The 11635-nt window shown below is 45.0% G+C and overlaps 1 protein-coding gene across 1 annotated transcript; it reads left to right on the forward strand.

The window, feature by feature from the left end:
• The first annotated feature begins 259 nt into the window (after positions 1–259).
• On the forward strand, positions 260–9461 carry LOC142579691 (alpha-tocopherol transfer protein-like). Its single transcript, XM_075690157.1, has 6 exons — positions 260–596; positions 2231–2360; positions 4102–4350; positions 5496–5689; positions 7037–7147; positions 9217–9461. The coding sequence occupies exons 2-6, from the start codon at positions 2285–2287 to the stop codon at positions 9382–9384; spliced, it is 798 nt and encodes a 265-aa protein (XP_075546272.1). The 5' UTR covers positions 260–596; positions 2231–2284; the 3' UTR covers positions 9385–9461.
• The last annotated feature ends 2174 nt before the right edge of the window (positions 9462–11635 follow it).

Here is an 11635-nt window from a genome sequence, read left to right on the forward strand (position 1 = left end):
GCCTTGAAAGGAGCGTCGCTGTTGGCAACCGGTGAAAGAAAGACGTAGGTGCCGTAGCGCCCAAGTCCACCAATAGAGGAGTAAATACACCAATAGTTGGCAGCGCTGGCTTCTTACACTTACGTCAATGGTTATTGGTTTAGCTAAACAGACAACACCACGTGCAGCACGAGGAGGTCGTTTTAAGAGAAGAGAAACGCAACCGTAATTGGCACGAGCACAGGCGGGCACGCGCCGACAGCGGCTGCGAGGTCGAAGAGAAAGGTATATCTGCACCCCTTCCGCGCGGCTGAGTTGTTAGAGAAGCAGCGAGAGCCGAATAGCACGCACGTGCTGGTGTAGGTTCTTGCCAAGCGTTGTGTGAGCGGAGCTGGTTCAATCGACCTGCGAAACGTTTACGGAGCCTATTGAATGCGTGAGAGAAGTGCCCAGTAACAAGATTCCAACTTGACTCGGTGATATTGGGCACCCGAGAGATTCATTGCGGTTTTACGGCCAACTGTGGCTGGTCGCACTCCCGTCTCGTACAAGGATTTGTCTTCGCCTCCAAACAAGCGAGATCGTCGGTGGAGCCCTTGTTGTACAGTGCTTAAGTGGTGCGTACACATACATTGCTTTCTGCCTTGGCACAACTTTAGATATCCATTGCGTGAGAAAGATAAGGCCTGCAGAGCCTGTTGCAATAGCGTATATCGTGGATTTGGTTCGGCGCGCCCCATGTTGAAGCTGTCGAGTCATGAGTCGCCCTACTTTCCATATTGACCTTGAAAGGCAGTCTAAGCAGGTGATTTAATCACCTTGCTTTTAACACCCTATAGTAGAAAGTCAAGCGAGTGCCAGATAAATTAGTATGGTGGAGTGCTGGGTGATGAAACAGAAGCGTCCTAAGTAAGTGATGAATGAAACGATGCGCCTGAGACGTAATGCTTGAGTCACAACTGCAAGGCAACTCGAAGGTGGTCCGGTGGTTTATGTCGCTACCGAAAAAGTTCTTACATAATATGCAACACTTATGCGTAATACGGCACCTTCAATTGTTGGGTGTGTTTATCGAGGATGGTACACCAACAGGAAATGATGATTAGCAATTAAGTATACTTCCAGAACACGCATCATGTTGAGACTGCTAGTTACACACACAACTCGTTAGGGTGTATGCTTTATTTAAACGACATTTGAAAGCTGTAGTTTGTTCTCTTATATTTTTAAAGATAAACACATAGTTACAGAGGTGTACGCATCATACAAATAGATTGGAAAGCTGTGATATATTGTTTTTTTTTCTGTTTCTCAAAGATAAGCACATAGTTACATGTAAGGGCTGCCTGTCTTGCCACTAACATGCCACTGTCTTACTCCCTTTCACTGGTTGCATCAGGCATGAGCTTTTATTCACAGTAGCAAGAATGGGACGAAACCCGACGGGCATTTCTGAGGAATTAGAGTAATCAATATTTTCGTATGACCTGTCTAAATATCTCGATATTCGCGTAAACGTTAACCTCCTAGTCCATAATTGTTTAGATATTATAGCGGAATCTATCTTACAGCGAAAATTTTAAGGGCTGCTTTCCCCACTATTATGTCCGTGTGTGGAAAAAAAATCCCGCAGATAGCGCTATGCCGGGCCCACCGGCGGCGGAGTTGTCGCAGGCGTTAAGCGTCCCCTATACGTAGGCCGATCCCGAAAACAGTCCAATGCCGGACCGAGTCGCGGCGGAGGTGCAGTTCACCATTAAGGGGCCCACGTACACAGCTTCACTGGTCACTTCACAGAGGACTGAGTTTTTACCTTTGGCGGATATTGAACTGAAATGAATCTAGTCCAACAAATTAATGTTCTTTCTACTACGTAAATAGTCATCTACGAATATTGAGGGCTAGAAATAAACAAATAGTCGCACTTGACCACGCCATCTCTTCTTTTGTGACATTCGATCCTCTTATCCAAGCTTACGCACTGGCTAATAAAACACCTCAATCCAAACAAGCATGTATCCTAGACACACTGAGTAATTGATGTTTGCTGAAACTTCTATCACAATAACTAAGACACACTTCTGAAACGTTTCTCGAAAGCACACTTGAAGTACCTCACTCAAAATCATGAGAAAGAGACTTCCCATATTGTTAAATGTTATTCGTCAAGATAAAAAGAAATTAAAATCTTTAAAATACACTATTTACTGGTGCTCTGCTTTTACTTAAATAATTTCGTTTCTACTTGAAGGTTTTGCTTGAAGATACAGCCGCAGGCAATCGACAACAGAACAACAGAAACAATATGGATCGGTTACAACCAGGAGAAGTCCGGGATGATGAACTGGAGTGCTTGGAAGAACTTCGTCAGCTACTTCAAGGTACAGCCCTGTGCAGACAATGCTCTCCGTTTGTATAGCTTATCTGCCTGTTTCCTACTAGCAGCACTTATGATGCATTGTGACGTGCTAGCAGGGCCAATGTGTAAGTAAATACCACTTCGGCTGCTTTTTTTTATAATGGCTAGTCTGTGCCAAGTAGAATTCGTCCGCTTACTTCTGGGGCCGAATTCGCAAAGCTTTTTGTTCATAAAAGCTGTTTGCCAATGCCCGCCCGTCTTCTCCCAACACCATGATTGCCTCCAATCTGCTCTTGTAAGGAACTTTGGTATAAGAAAATTTTCGCGAATCCGGCGTCTGATATGTTTATTCCCATTAAAAATTAATAAACCAGTCTCCTATGTCTAAGGCTGCAGAGGAAGTCTACAAACGAGTGCTCTCTTTTCTCGGTAGACAGTTGTCAAGCAAAATGGCAGTCAACATCTGTGTTTGCTGATAGGGAGTCAACATAGTTACTAAAGATTAAATTATATGTCTCCATATGATCCATTGCTGCATAAGAAAGGAATTAGGGGCAGCCGATGGTATTACTTTTGCTCAGCGTGAGTATTTAGCACAATACAAAGGATGCTTTTGCTAAAAAAAACTAAGTTTCCGTGCTGCGACCTCCAATCGATGATATTAAAGGTGAAATTTCTGGGAGTTTTTGCCTCGGCGCCAGTTCATTAATGCCGCCATGATCGACGCTCCACATAACTAGCAGACTACCCAACCGCCATCACTGGCACGTACGCGCCTCGCGTCCTACAGCATACACACGCCTGCTGACATCACCATAACCATTCTTTGGTGTGGGAAGCACAACATGCACAGCGAGGTGCTGTTACTCATACTCAGCATTGTGCGTACCTGACGTGCTGATGGTGCAACCAGTAAGTCGGTCATCATTTACTGAGGTGCCTACTGTGGCCTAGGTGGAGCATTTTTTTTTCCTGCACATAAAGAGGATTAAGTTGCCTCGAACCGAACGTGACATGCTGGGTACTAGACAATCGCTTTATCCCCATTTTGCTGTCGGCACGCTTACCCACTGTACTCGAATTGTTATGACTCCCCCTGTGCTTCTAGTAGCAGGAAGCTGTGACGTAATCATGTTTTGCCACGTCTTTTGTTTGATATTTAATGAGCAATCTTCACAAATTGAGCCCGTATCGAAAGTTTTCAAGTTGGAATTGCTCGTCAAAGGAAACTCCAGCCGATCCCCAAGCTGGACCAAATTTTTGCGAATGCAACCAGCCACTGGCAAAGAACACTTACGAATGATTGGATTGGATTGGAGTGAACTTTATTTATGCCTGCACTTGGGCGCTCGCGCACCGTGACGAGGGCCTACGTCATCTACGAAGTCATGAAAAACTCTCTGAATTTGGCCAATAAATTCGGAAAGCTTTGATACATGCTTTTCCTTACAGCGATCAGTAGTTTCATCGCCTTCTGTAATTTTCATACCTTAATTTGTCATAGTTTAATCACGCTTTCAAATGGTTATCATGAGGTTTTAATATGAGCCCTTAATAAGCGGTCCTTAGTAGAAGAACAAATTTTAAGCCTCAGAACATTCTAGCATTGCATCTCGCTGTTTTGCATCCTTCTTTTTGAGCGAATCTCTACTGGCAACTATTAATTTTATTTGCGAGCCAGTGTTGAAAGCAGAAAAAAAAATGCAGTTGTCTGCTGCTTCACTATTACAACCAAACTTCTCGTTTTGTTCTATCTCCCGCAGAGGACGGGCTACGCGTCCTTCCAGGTGATGAAGCCCTCCTTATGTTTCTACGCACCAAGAAATATAACGCCGAAAAAGCCGCAAAGGCGGTAAGAAACTATTTCCGGATCCGCAAGGACATGCCAGAGTATTTCGACAACCTGACTCCCGCCAGCATCCCGTACAGCAAAGTGTGTCACGATCACAAGCTCATCATGCACGCCAGAGAGAGGGACCCTCAAGGAAGAGCTGTGGGGATTCTCAAGTTTGGTAAGTGTACTGACATGCTTGGAGTGACGCTGCAGAGCGTTCTTGCGGTGTCTCTCTTGTCTCCGTCATTGTCATTTTCGAGCGTGGGAGCAGTACTTCCTGCACTCAATTCTTGCTGATTCAACGCGACGAAGTTCGCGTAACCCGCCATGGTTGCTCAGTGGTTATTGTGTTGGCCTGCTGAGCACGAGGTCGCGGGATCGAATCCCGGCCATGGCGACCGCATTTCGATGAGGGCGAAATGCGGAAACACCCGTGTACTTAGATTTAGGTGCGTGTTAGAGAACCCCAAGTGGTCTAAATTTCCGGAGCCCCCCACTACGGCGTGGTATTGGCACGCAAAACCCTATAATTAAATTTTTTGTTCGCATTGTCCCCCTTCATTAGATAATTACCTTTTTGACATCATCAAATGACAGCTCCCCTTTTTTAAGAATAGAAAGTTTGTTAAATGCATTCGTGGCAAAGAGCATGAATAGCTTCAAATTTTAGGTACTTCTTTTTAATGGGAAGCGTTGGTTCTGACATGGCAAAGAGATGTTTTGCATTTAACAACAAAATCTCTAAACCTTGAAATTATCAAAGTTCTTTGCCACACCTATGCTTAGTGAACGTCACTAGTCTGCGGTTGACGTCATTCGTCAGCTATTGGTGGTAGAAACAGTGAGTTCGCGAAGCAGCACAAGAACGTTGAAGTAAAAGCTAATCAGCTGAATAGTATAAATAATTATAGCCAATAAAGAGCCAAACGAGCAAGTAACCAATCATATATTTAACAGGCAAATATTCTTTTCTGCCTTCTTATTCGGCAACGCTTATTTAGTTCTGAGAATGACCTGACACTATATTGATATTGTTAATGTTATTGTTATTATGCATAGACTCAAGCGGCTGACACAAAAATGCCCTTAAACTTTGGAGCCCTATCAGGAAAAAAATATAATTTGAGGGAAACCCACGGTGCCTTATGCAGACAGCGAGGTTAGGTAGGTTGAGAATTAAGCTCCAAGCCACGACTTCAGATCAAACAATCACTTAAGGTTCCCAGAAAATGCGTGAATTCCCGCAATCTGTGCGCAATAATGTGTTCTTACAGTTGTCGCTTAAACCTGTGAATCATTACGCATTTTTTATTACCTTTACAGGCGCCTGGAGTACCGACATCTGCTCCATGAGCAAACTTATGAGGTGTCTGCTACTGTCAGCCGAATGCGGTCTTCTTGAAGTGGACGCGCAAGTTCATGGTGTAGTGGCTGTCATAGACCTCCAAGGCTTCGGCATCAACCACCTGAGGCAACTGACGCCGTGGTTCCTCCGAAAAGTCATGATCATTGCTCAGGCAAGTAAAGGTCTTGTAATGCGACCCTTAAAAGAAAGAAAAGAAAAAGCTTGCGGAGTGACCTTTGGAACAAAACGGAACCTCCTGTTATTATCCGTTCATGAGCAACAAACAACAGTGCCATACCCGGTGTATGCTCCACCGGCTTAAGAGCAGATACCGGTTCCTCTGCTCATTTCCCGGGCGTTTTCAGCGCCATCCTAGTTTTGGCACACGTCCTATTCAGGGGAAATAACTAGCAGCGCCGTGATTGTTTTGCTCAAAGCTAGAATTAGCATAGCAGAGTCTTAGGGCATTCACTGCGCGCCATGTGTTGTGCGTGTTCATTTCATCGCTGTGAGTGTTTATGCCCGATTGGTAGATAGGAGCGGGAACAGGAAAAGCCTCACGCCTGGAGCCGAAATTCCATCAGTGGCCTAACGATGCCAAATCCCATTGTCGAAAAGTTCACTCCCGCGAAGGGCCTTCCTTCTTCGCCCACTGTTGATCCATTCAAATGAGGACAGATAAATGAATTTCTTTTTTGCGAGTGCGAAAAATCATCCGCGAACCGACTTCGTCAGATAAACAAGTCATGCATTACACCATTCCATGCCAAATAGAGTATAAGTTCAGGGAACCGAGTCCGAGGGCAGCTAATTTTGCACTGTAGTCATGCCGGCCATAGTCAAATTCCGGGTCTCTTCGGCACTCTTCGCTGAAGGTGGTCTCGATGCATTAACGTGACGTGTTACTATTTGCAGGCACATGCCAAAATTCCACAAACTCGAGTGCGCAAGTCTTATTTCCTGAATGAAAAAATTGCCATACACCTGACCGTAGCACAGTATCCAAATGGAAAGGCAACCTTGACTGGTTTCTCAGACAGAAACATCGCAGTTGAAGAAAACACTGCGTTCGTTCGAGGGACCGAAGTCTCGGCAAAGCTTTTTCGAGACGGTCGCTTTAACCATCTGAACTAACCACGGGATAGCAAGCCCCAGAGTGAGGCCGCATTAATCGACAACTAGAAGAGTAACGATTTCTCCTTTTACGAACTTTCCTCCATCTTGCCGGCTTCCGCAGAACTGATATGCTCAATATCGTGCCTTATTTCCTCACTCAAACTGACTTTCTACTTTCGCGCAGTCGAGTGTATGCCTAAAGGTCACGATAAAAATTGCGGGTCGTAAAACGTGGACGATGATTACTGGAGCCTAGAAACAGAAGGCCGCCGTTGTCAGCGTTCCTCCAAGGACGACGCGTTACGTCAAATTGATGAAAATATAAGAATATTACACGACCTACGGAAGCTGACCTTTTTTATTTTGGAATTTTATGACAACTTGGTGTCACTGCCTTTTTCAGAACTCACTGCCAGCAAGAATAAAAGGAATCTATGTGATCAACACGCCAGCCGTGGCTGAGTACGCTGTGTCCCTTGTGCAGTTCTTCCTACCAGCGAAACTAAAGAACAGGGTAAGGATATGCGCGGCCATTTCTTGCGCCGCTCGCTCTGACGCACCTTGTTTCTGAAATCGGTCGGGTTTTGCAGAACTCAGAGATAACTCTAATGCAATTGCTACTTTACCAGACTGAATGCGCAAATATCACGCTTTATATTGGATCCTGGAATCACTCTGTGAAACCCTAGGTACGAACCGACGGACGTTTAGTGGAACACCGTAATAACAGCACAATTGATTCTCAGCCCGAGCAATTGCCGCCCAGGCACGACAAGCCCCGCCTTCTGTGACACCACCACCGCACACTGAAATCGCCGATTTTCGCACCTTCGCGTTCTGTGATTCCATACACAGTACAATTGTTCGCGGCGAATTTCCACGGGCGTTTTGATTTCCGAAAGCCTGCGAAAGAACTCGATAACAAAGCATCATCGGGCGCACACCTAATTGCTGTGTGACTACGTAGAGCACAACGAGAGCACATTTACATTGAGGGTAGCAGTAAGAGCATTACCCTACCACTGACGTTTTATTGTGACGGGAGAGGATCACATTTAAACGTTTCTATAGTGCCACTGCTCCAAGGGGGAGGGTGCGGCATGCTGCAGCGTGCTACCCCCTCCCGGTGAAAGAACACAGCAGATACAAAACGATGTATGCAGGTCGCTGCAAATATGCCTGTGCTCTCGGTCCTTTAGTTACTTGTGTATTTTCACACCTATAATGTTACTGGGGCGAAACATAACGCATTCCCAAATTTTCTTTGGCGTTCCCTCACAACATATTAATCTAAATCCAGTAGTAACCACGGACACATACCCTACTCGTGAAAGTGGAATAAGGGTGAATCTTGCCCATATATTGTTGGGCCGGAGTCCAGAATTTTAGCATACATGAATTGAATTTCACGGCGTATAAATACTCTTGAAAAAAAAAATATGCTGGCATTTCCTCGCATTTAGCCTACATGAAAACAAACAAGAGCCCTTCTTTCCTTATTTAGCAAAGAAAAAGAAATCAAACACCCATGTCTGAAATATGGCGTCAAAAACGCCGGACGCAAGAAAGAATAACCGTACAAAGCGATGACTTCCAGCTGTCCCGTTAGGTCATTCTGTGTCTGTCTTTCATCCTGTAATGGTTTCCGCGCTACCATTTAAACATGAATCAGTACCGACATGCCCAGTCTATCTTTGATCGAACAGCGAAACCTATGCGCAGCTACCGTAGCTAAGGAAGAACCCCTTGACAACCCATAATAAGACAATTATCACATTTAGTATGAGTGTATAAAAATCATCGTACGTGTTAGTGTACGATGATCTGTGACTATACAGTAGCAATAATATTGAAGGCAAAGTAATTTTTGGCGGCTTCCGATTGATTTGAGATTCAGATCGAAGGCAACTTGAAGCGTTCTAGTGCACGTAGGACAACCAAAAAATCGCCTAAATGAGGCTTGCAGCGAACGAGATTCACCAAGTTAGCGCAGATCTACGTACGGAGCATAAATGATGCCATATTAGCTCAAAAAGACCTAAATTAAACAAATATCAAATCATTAAAACAGAGCGCACATAAAACCGGAACCGAACTCACTTAACAAAAATTATGCGCCGATCACGGAGGTAGCACAGGTTAAAAATTTGGGCCATTCCCGAAGGTAGTGTAGTCTAAACAACAAACCGCATGGCACCCTAATGCGCCCAAGACCACGTTGTCTTTTTTTCATTGTAAACCACTGTTCACATGTCTTTCTTGTTTGCTTCTAAGCTCCTACGCATTTTCAACTGGTCTAAATATTGTTCTGCGTGGTACATGTACGGAAAAAAGTATGTACTTAATTATGGTATATATATATATATATATATATATATATATATATATATATATATATATATATATATATATATATATGTTTTTTCGAAGATTTCAAAAACTCTACTTCTGGAACATTTATACCTATTTAACTTAGCATGCCCAAGAGCTATTCATCAATGCTCGTCTATGTTTTCAAGATGCAACTATCAAACGACTATGCTTTGTAACTAAAAATCATACCCACATTCTGGCATTTTTCAGTTGCACTTCTTCGGCGGCGGTTTTGGGGAACTTCGCGGAGTTATTCCTTCTGAACTGATACCAAAAGACTTCAGCGGAACGCAAGAAGACTTCGACTTCCACGCACAAGAAGAATATCTGCTTGAGAAGACCAGCTACTTTGACAGTATGCAGCAGTGCGGTTACTGATGGATTTAAATGTGGGTCAATCTGAAGAACGTAAAGACCTTTGTATTATATGTAAATAATAAATATGTTCTTTTTTTAACGTTTCTCGGCCGCGGCTGTTTGGTAACGCTGTCAGTAGCCCTGGAGACTCTAGTTCCGTGCTTCTGAACTTGCGGGCAAATGAACTTCATAAGTTTCTTTTAAATACGATCTAAGGAAGAGTTCCTTTACAAGTTTTTGGCCCGAACACAAATGGTCTGGAAAGCAACGAGTGAGACAGGCCCAATCACCTTTATAGAATCTCTAACGCATTGCCATGTTACTTTGTCTAAAGCGGCGGTGATCTGCGGTGCATGCTGACGTGTTGCATTCCACATAGTAACTGCTCGCAAGAAATTATTCTTTACTAGCCAGTATAACGGGGGCGGTAGGGGGGGGGGAGGATTCAAATCATGTGACACATAGACGTATCGTACAACACTCTTAACTGTACACTTGGAGGACTCGGTTCAGTAATGTATCTTGTTGTGTAAATGGATATGTCATATTTGTCAATAGTATTATGCGTACAAGCGACTAGAGCACGAGCAAGGGAACGAAACGTGCTCAGTGCTGCCAAATGTAAAGCGGCATGTTTTAAGAACGGCGTACCCAACGATATATGCTTAGAGAGAAAGAACGAAAGATAATTTGGAGAACGGGTGGCTGCGAAGTCAACGGTAACGTCTCTAGTTGATTGCCCTACACAGGTGGGGAAGTGAGCAATGGAGCCATTACAGCGTTTTAGAGTGGTTAGAGTTTCGCTTATGCATAAGTCCCTCTAAGCGAAGGTCACCTGTTAGAATGATACGCTGACCGTAACTTCACAAGTGATGGTTCATGGGCGAAAATGTCTGCTAAAACGAATGTAGCGGGAGTATTTTATGTAAAAGATTACCTGCTTGCTTAAAAAACAAACAGTGTATGAAGCAGTCGAGGCTGCAGCACGACACCCAGCCCTGAAATCGCAGCAGATGAATGACCTTGGCTGATGTTCTTAGCTAGCAGCAGCCTTTTACGAAGCGACACGTTCGTGTAGCTCAGTTTCAGGTACTCTTGCTGAATCCGTTGCTAATACGATTCTTGTGTTCTTTTGTTGTTCTAGTGCTTAACTCTGGTTCGACGTCTCCGTGCGAAAGAGGCGCAGCTTCCGCGAAGTCAGGCATCTGCTGGTGCAAATGCGATGCTCGTCGCAGGGCTGTCCCGTCGACGCTAGTTCCAGGTCTCGTGGCCTACCAGCGCGGTCAGCAACCTTGTATTATTGAAGGAAGGCAGCCACAGTGCGCCGATCCTTGGCAGCGACAGAGCGGCGCGATACCAGTTGCGCAAGCGTTCTGCTCATGCACACCGCGCACACCGCGGACGCGGGCCCTTGGCGGCCTGACGGTACAAACAAGCGGCCGCTGCGGAGCGCTCAGCGTCGGCTGCGCAATCGAGGGGGCATCTGATATTTTCGTGGTCATTCTGCGTGTGCTGTATCAGTGGATTGCGCTCGCTGTCGGCTTGGGTATCGCTCGAGACGTCCATAGTATAGGGCTGTGTGCGTCTAGATTGTAGATGGTAACAGCGCGCGTGTCGAAACCAAGAATACGGTCTTCCTCGAGGCCCTGCTGCGGCGTGATACCAACGGTGGCTGTGATAAGCGTCCTGTCTCATCGTCCGAGCACGACGAGACAGGACGCCGAGAGCAACCGCTGCTGCGTCTAACTATGCTTAATTTCATCGCGCTAGTGATGATAAGACATTTTCTAAAAGTGATTGATGCGGAAATAGTAGTATGGCGTGCTGACGGAAGACTTCGAGCTTACACGTTTTCTGCAACGGATGACTTGCAATGTAACGGAGTAGAATCTAGAGCAGAGACATCTACGGCACTAAACATGGTAAGCTTATCTATGTTCTTTCACTAATAGCTAAAGAAAGGTTTAATGATACGAAATGCAGATAGGCCAGCCTGAGGTACATTCCTCAGCCAGCTACTCAGCGTTGGGGGAAGGGGAAGAGGGAAAGAAAGAGGGAAGGAAAAGGTGGCTGATGGGTGACGATGATGAAGGAAGATGTAAAGCACACATCACCGGTGCATCTCACGGTGAAAATAGTGCATTTGCTTCTTCGGAAGAACTACGTCTTTTGTTGTTTATTCTCGCTACGCGCTTTTAGAGGCCTTGATTTTTTTTTTTTCATTTGCATTCATCAGCGACGCTTACTGATGCCCACTGGCGCTGCTATCCAA

The sequence above is a fragment of the Dermacentor variabilis genome, chromosome 4, assembly GCF_050947875.1.
Source record: "Dermacentor variabilis isolate Ectoservices chromosome 4, ASM5094787v1, whole genome shotgun sequence".
Classification (NCBI taxonomy): Eukaryota; Metazoa; Arthropoda; class Arachnida; order Ixodida; family Ixodidae; genus Dermacentor; species Dermacentor variabilis.

Bases quoted from the DNA above. Each gene is read 5' to 3' on its own strand.
- LOC142579691 (XM_075690157.1), top strand. From the start codon at position 2,285: ATGGATCGGTTACAACCAGGAGAAGTCCGGGATGATGAACTGGAGTGC. The intron at 2,361-4,101 runs GTACAGCCCTGT...TATCTCCCGCAG, and splicing joins ACTTCGTCAGCTACTTCAAG to AGGACGGGCTACGCGTCCTT. The intron at 4,351-5,495 runs GTAAGTGTACTG...TTACCTTTACAG, and splicing joins TGTGGGGATTCTCAAGTTTG to GCGCCTGGAGTACCGACATC.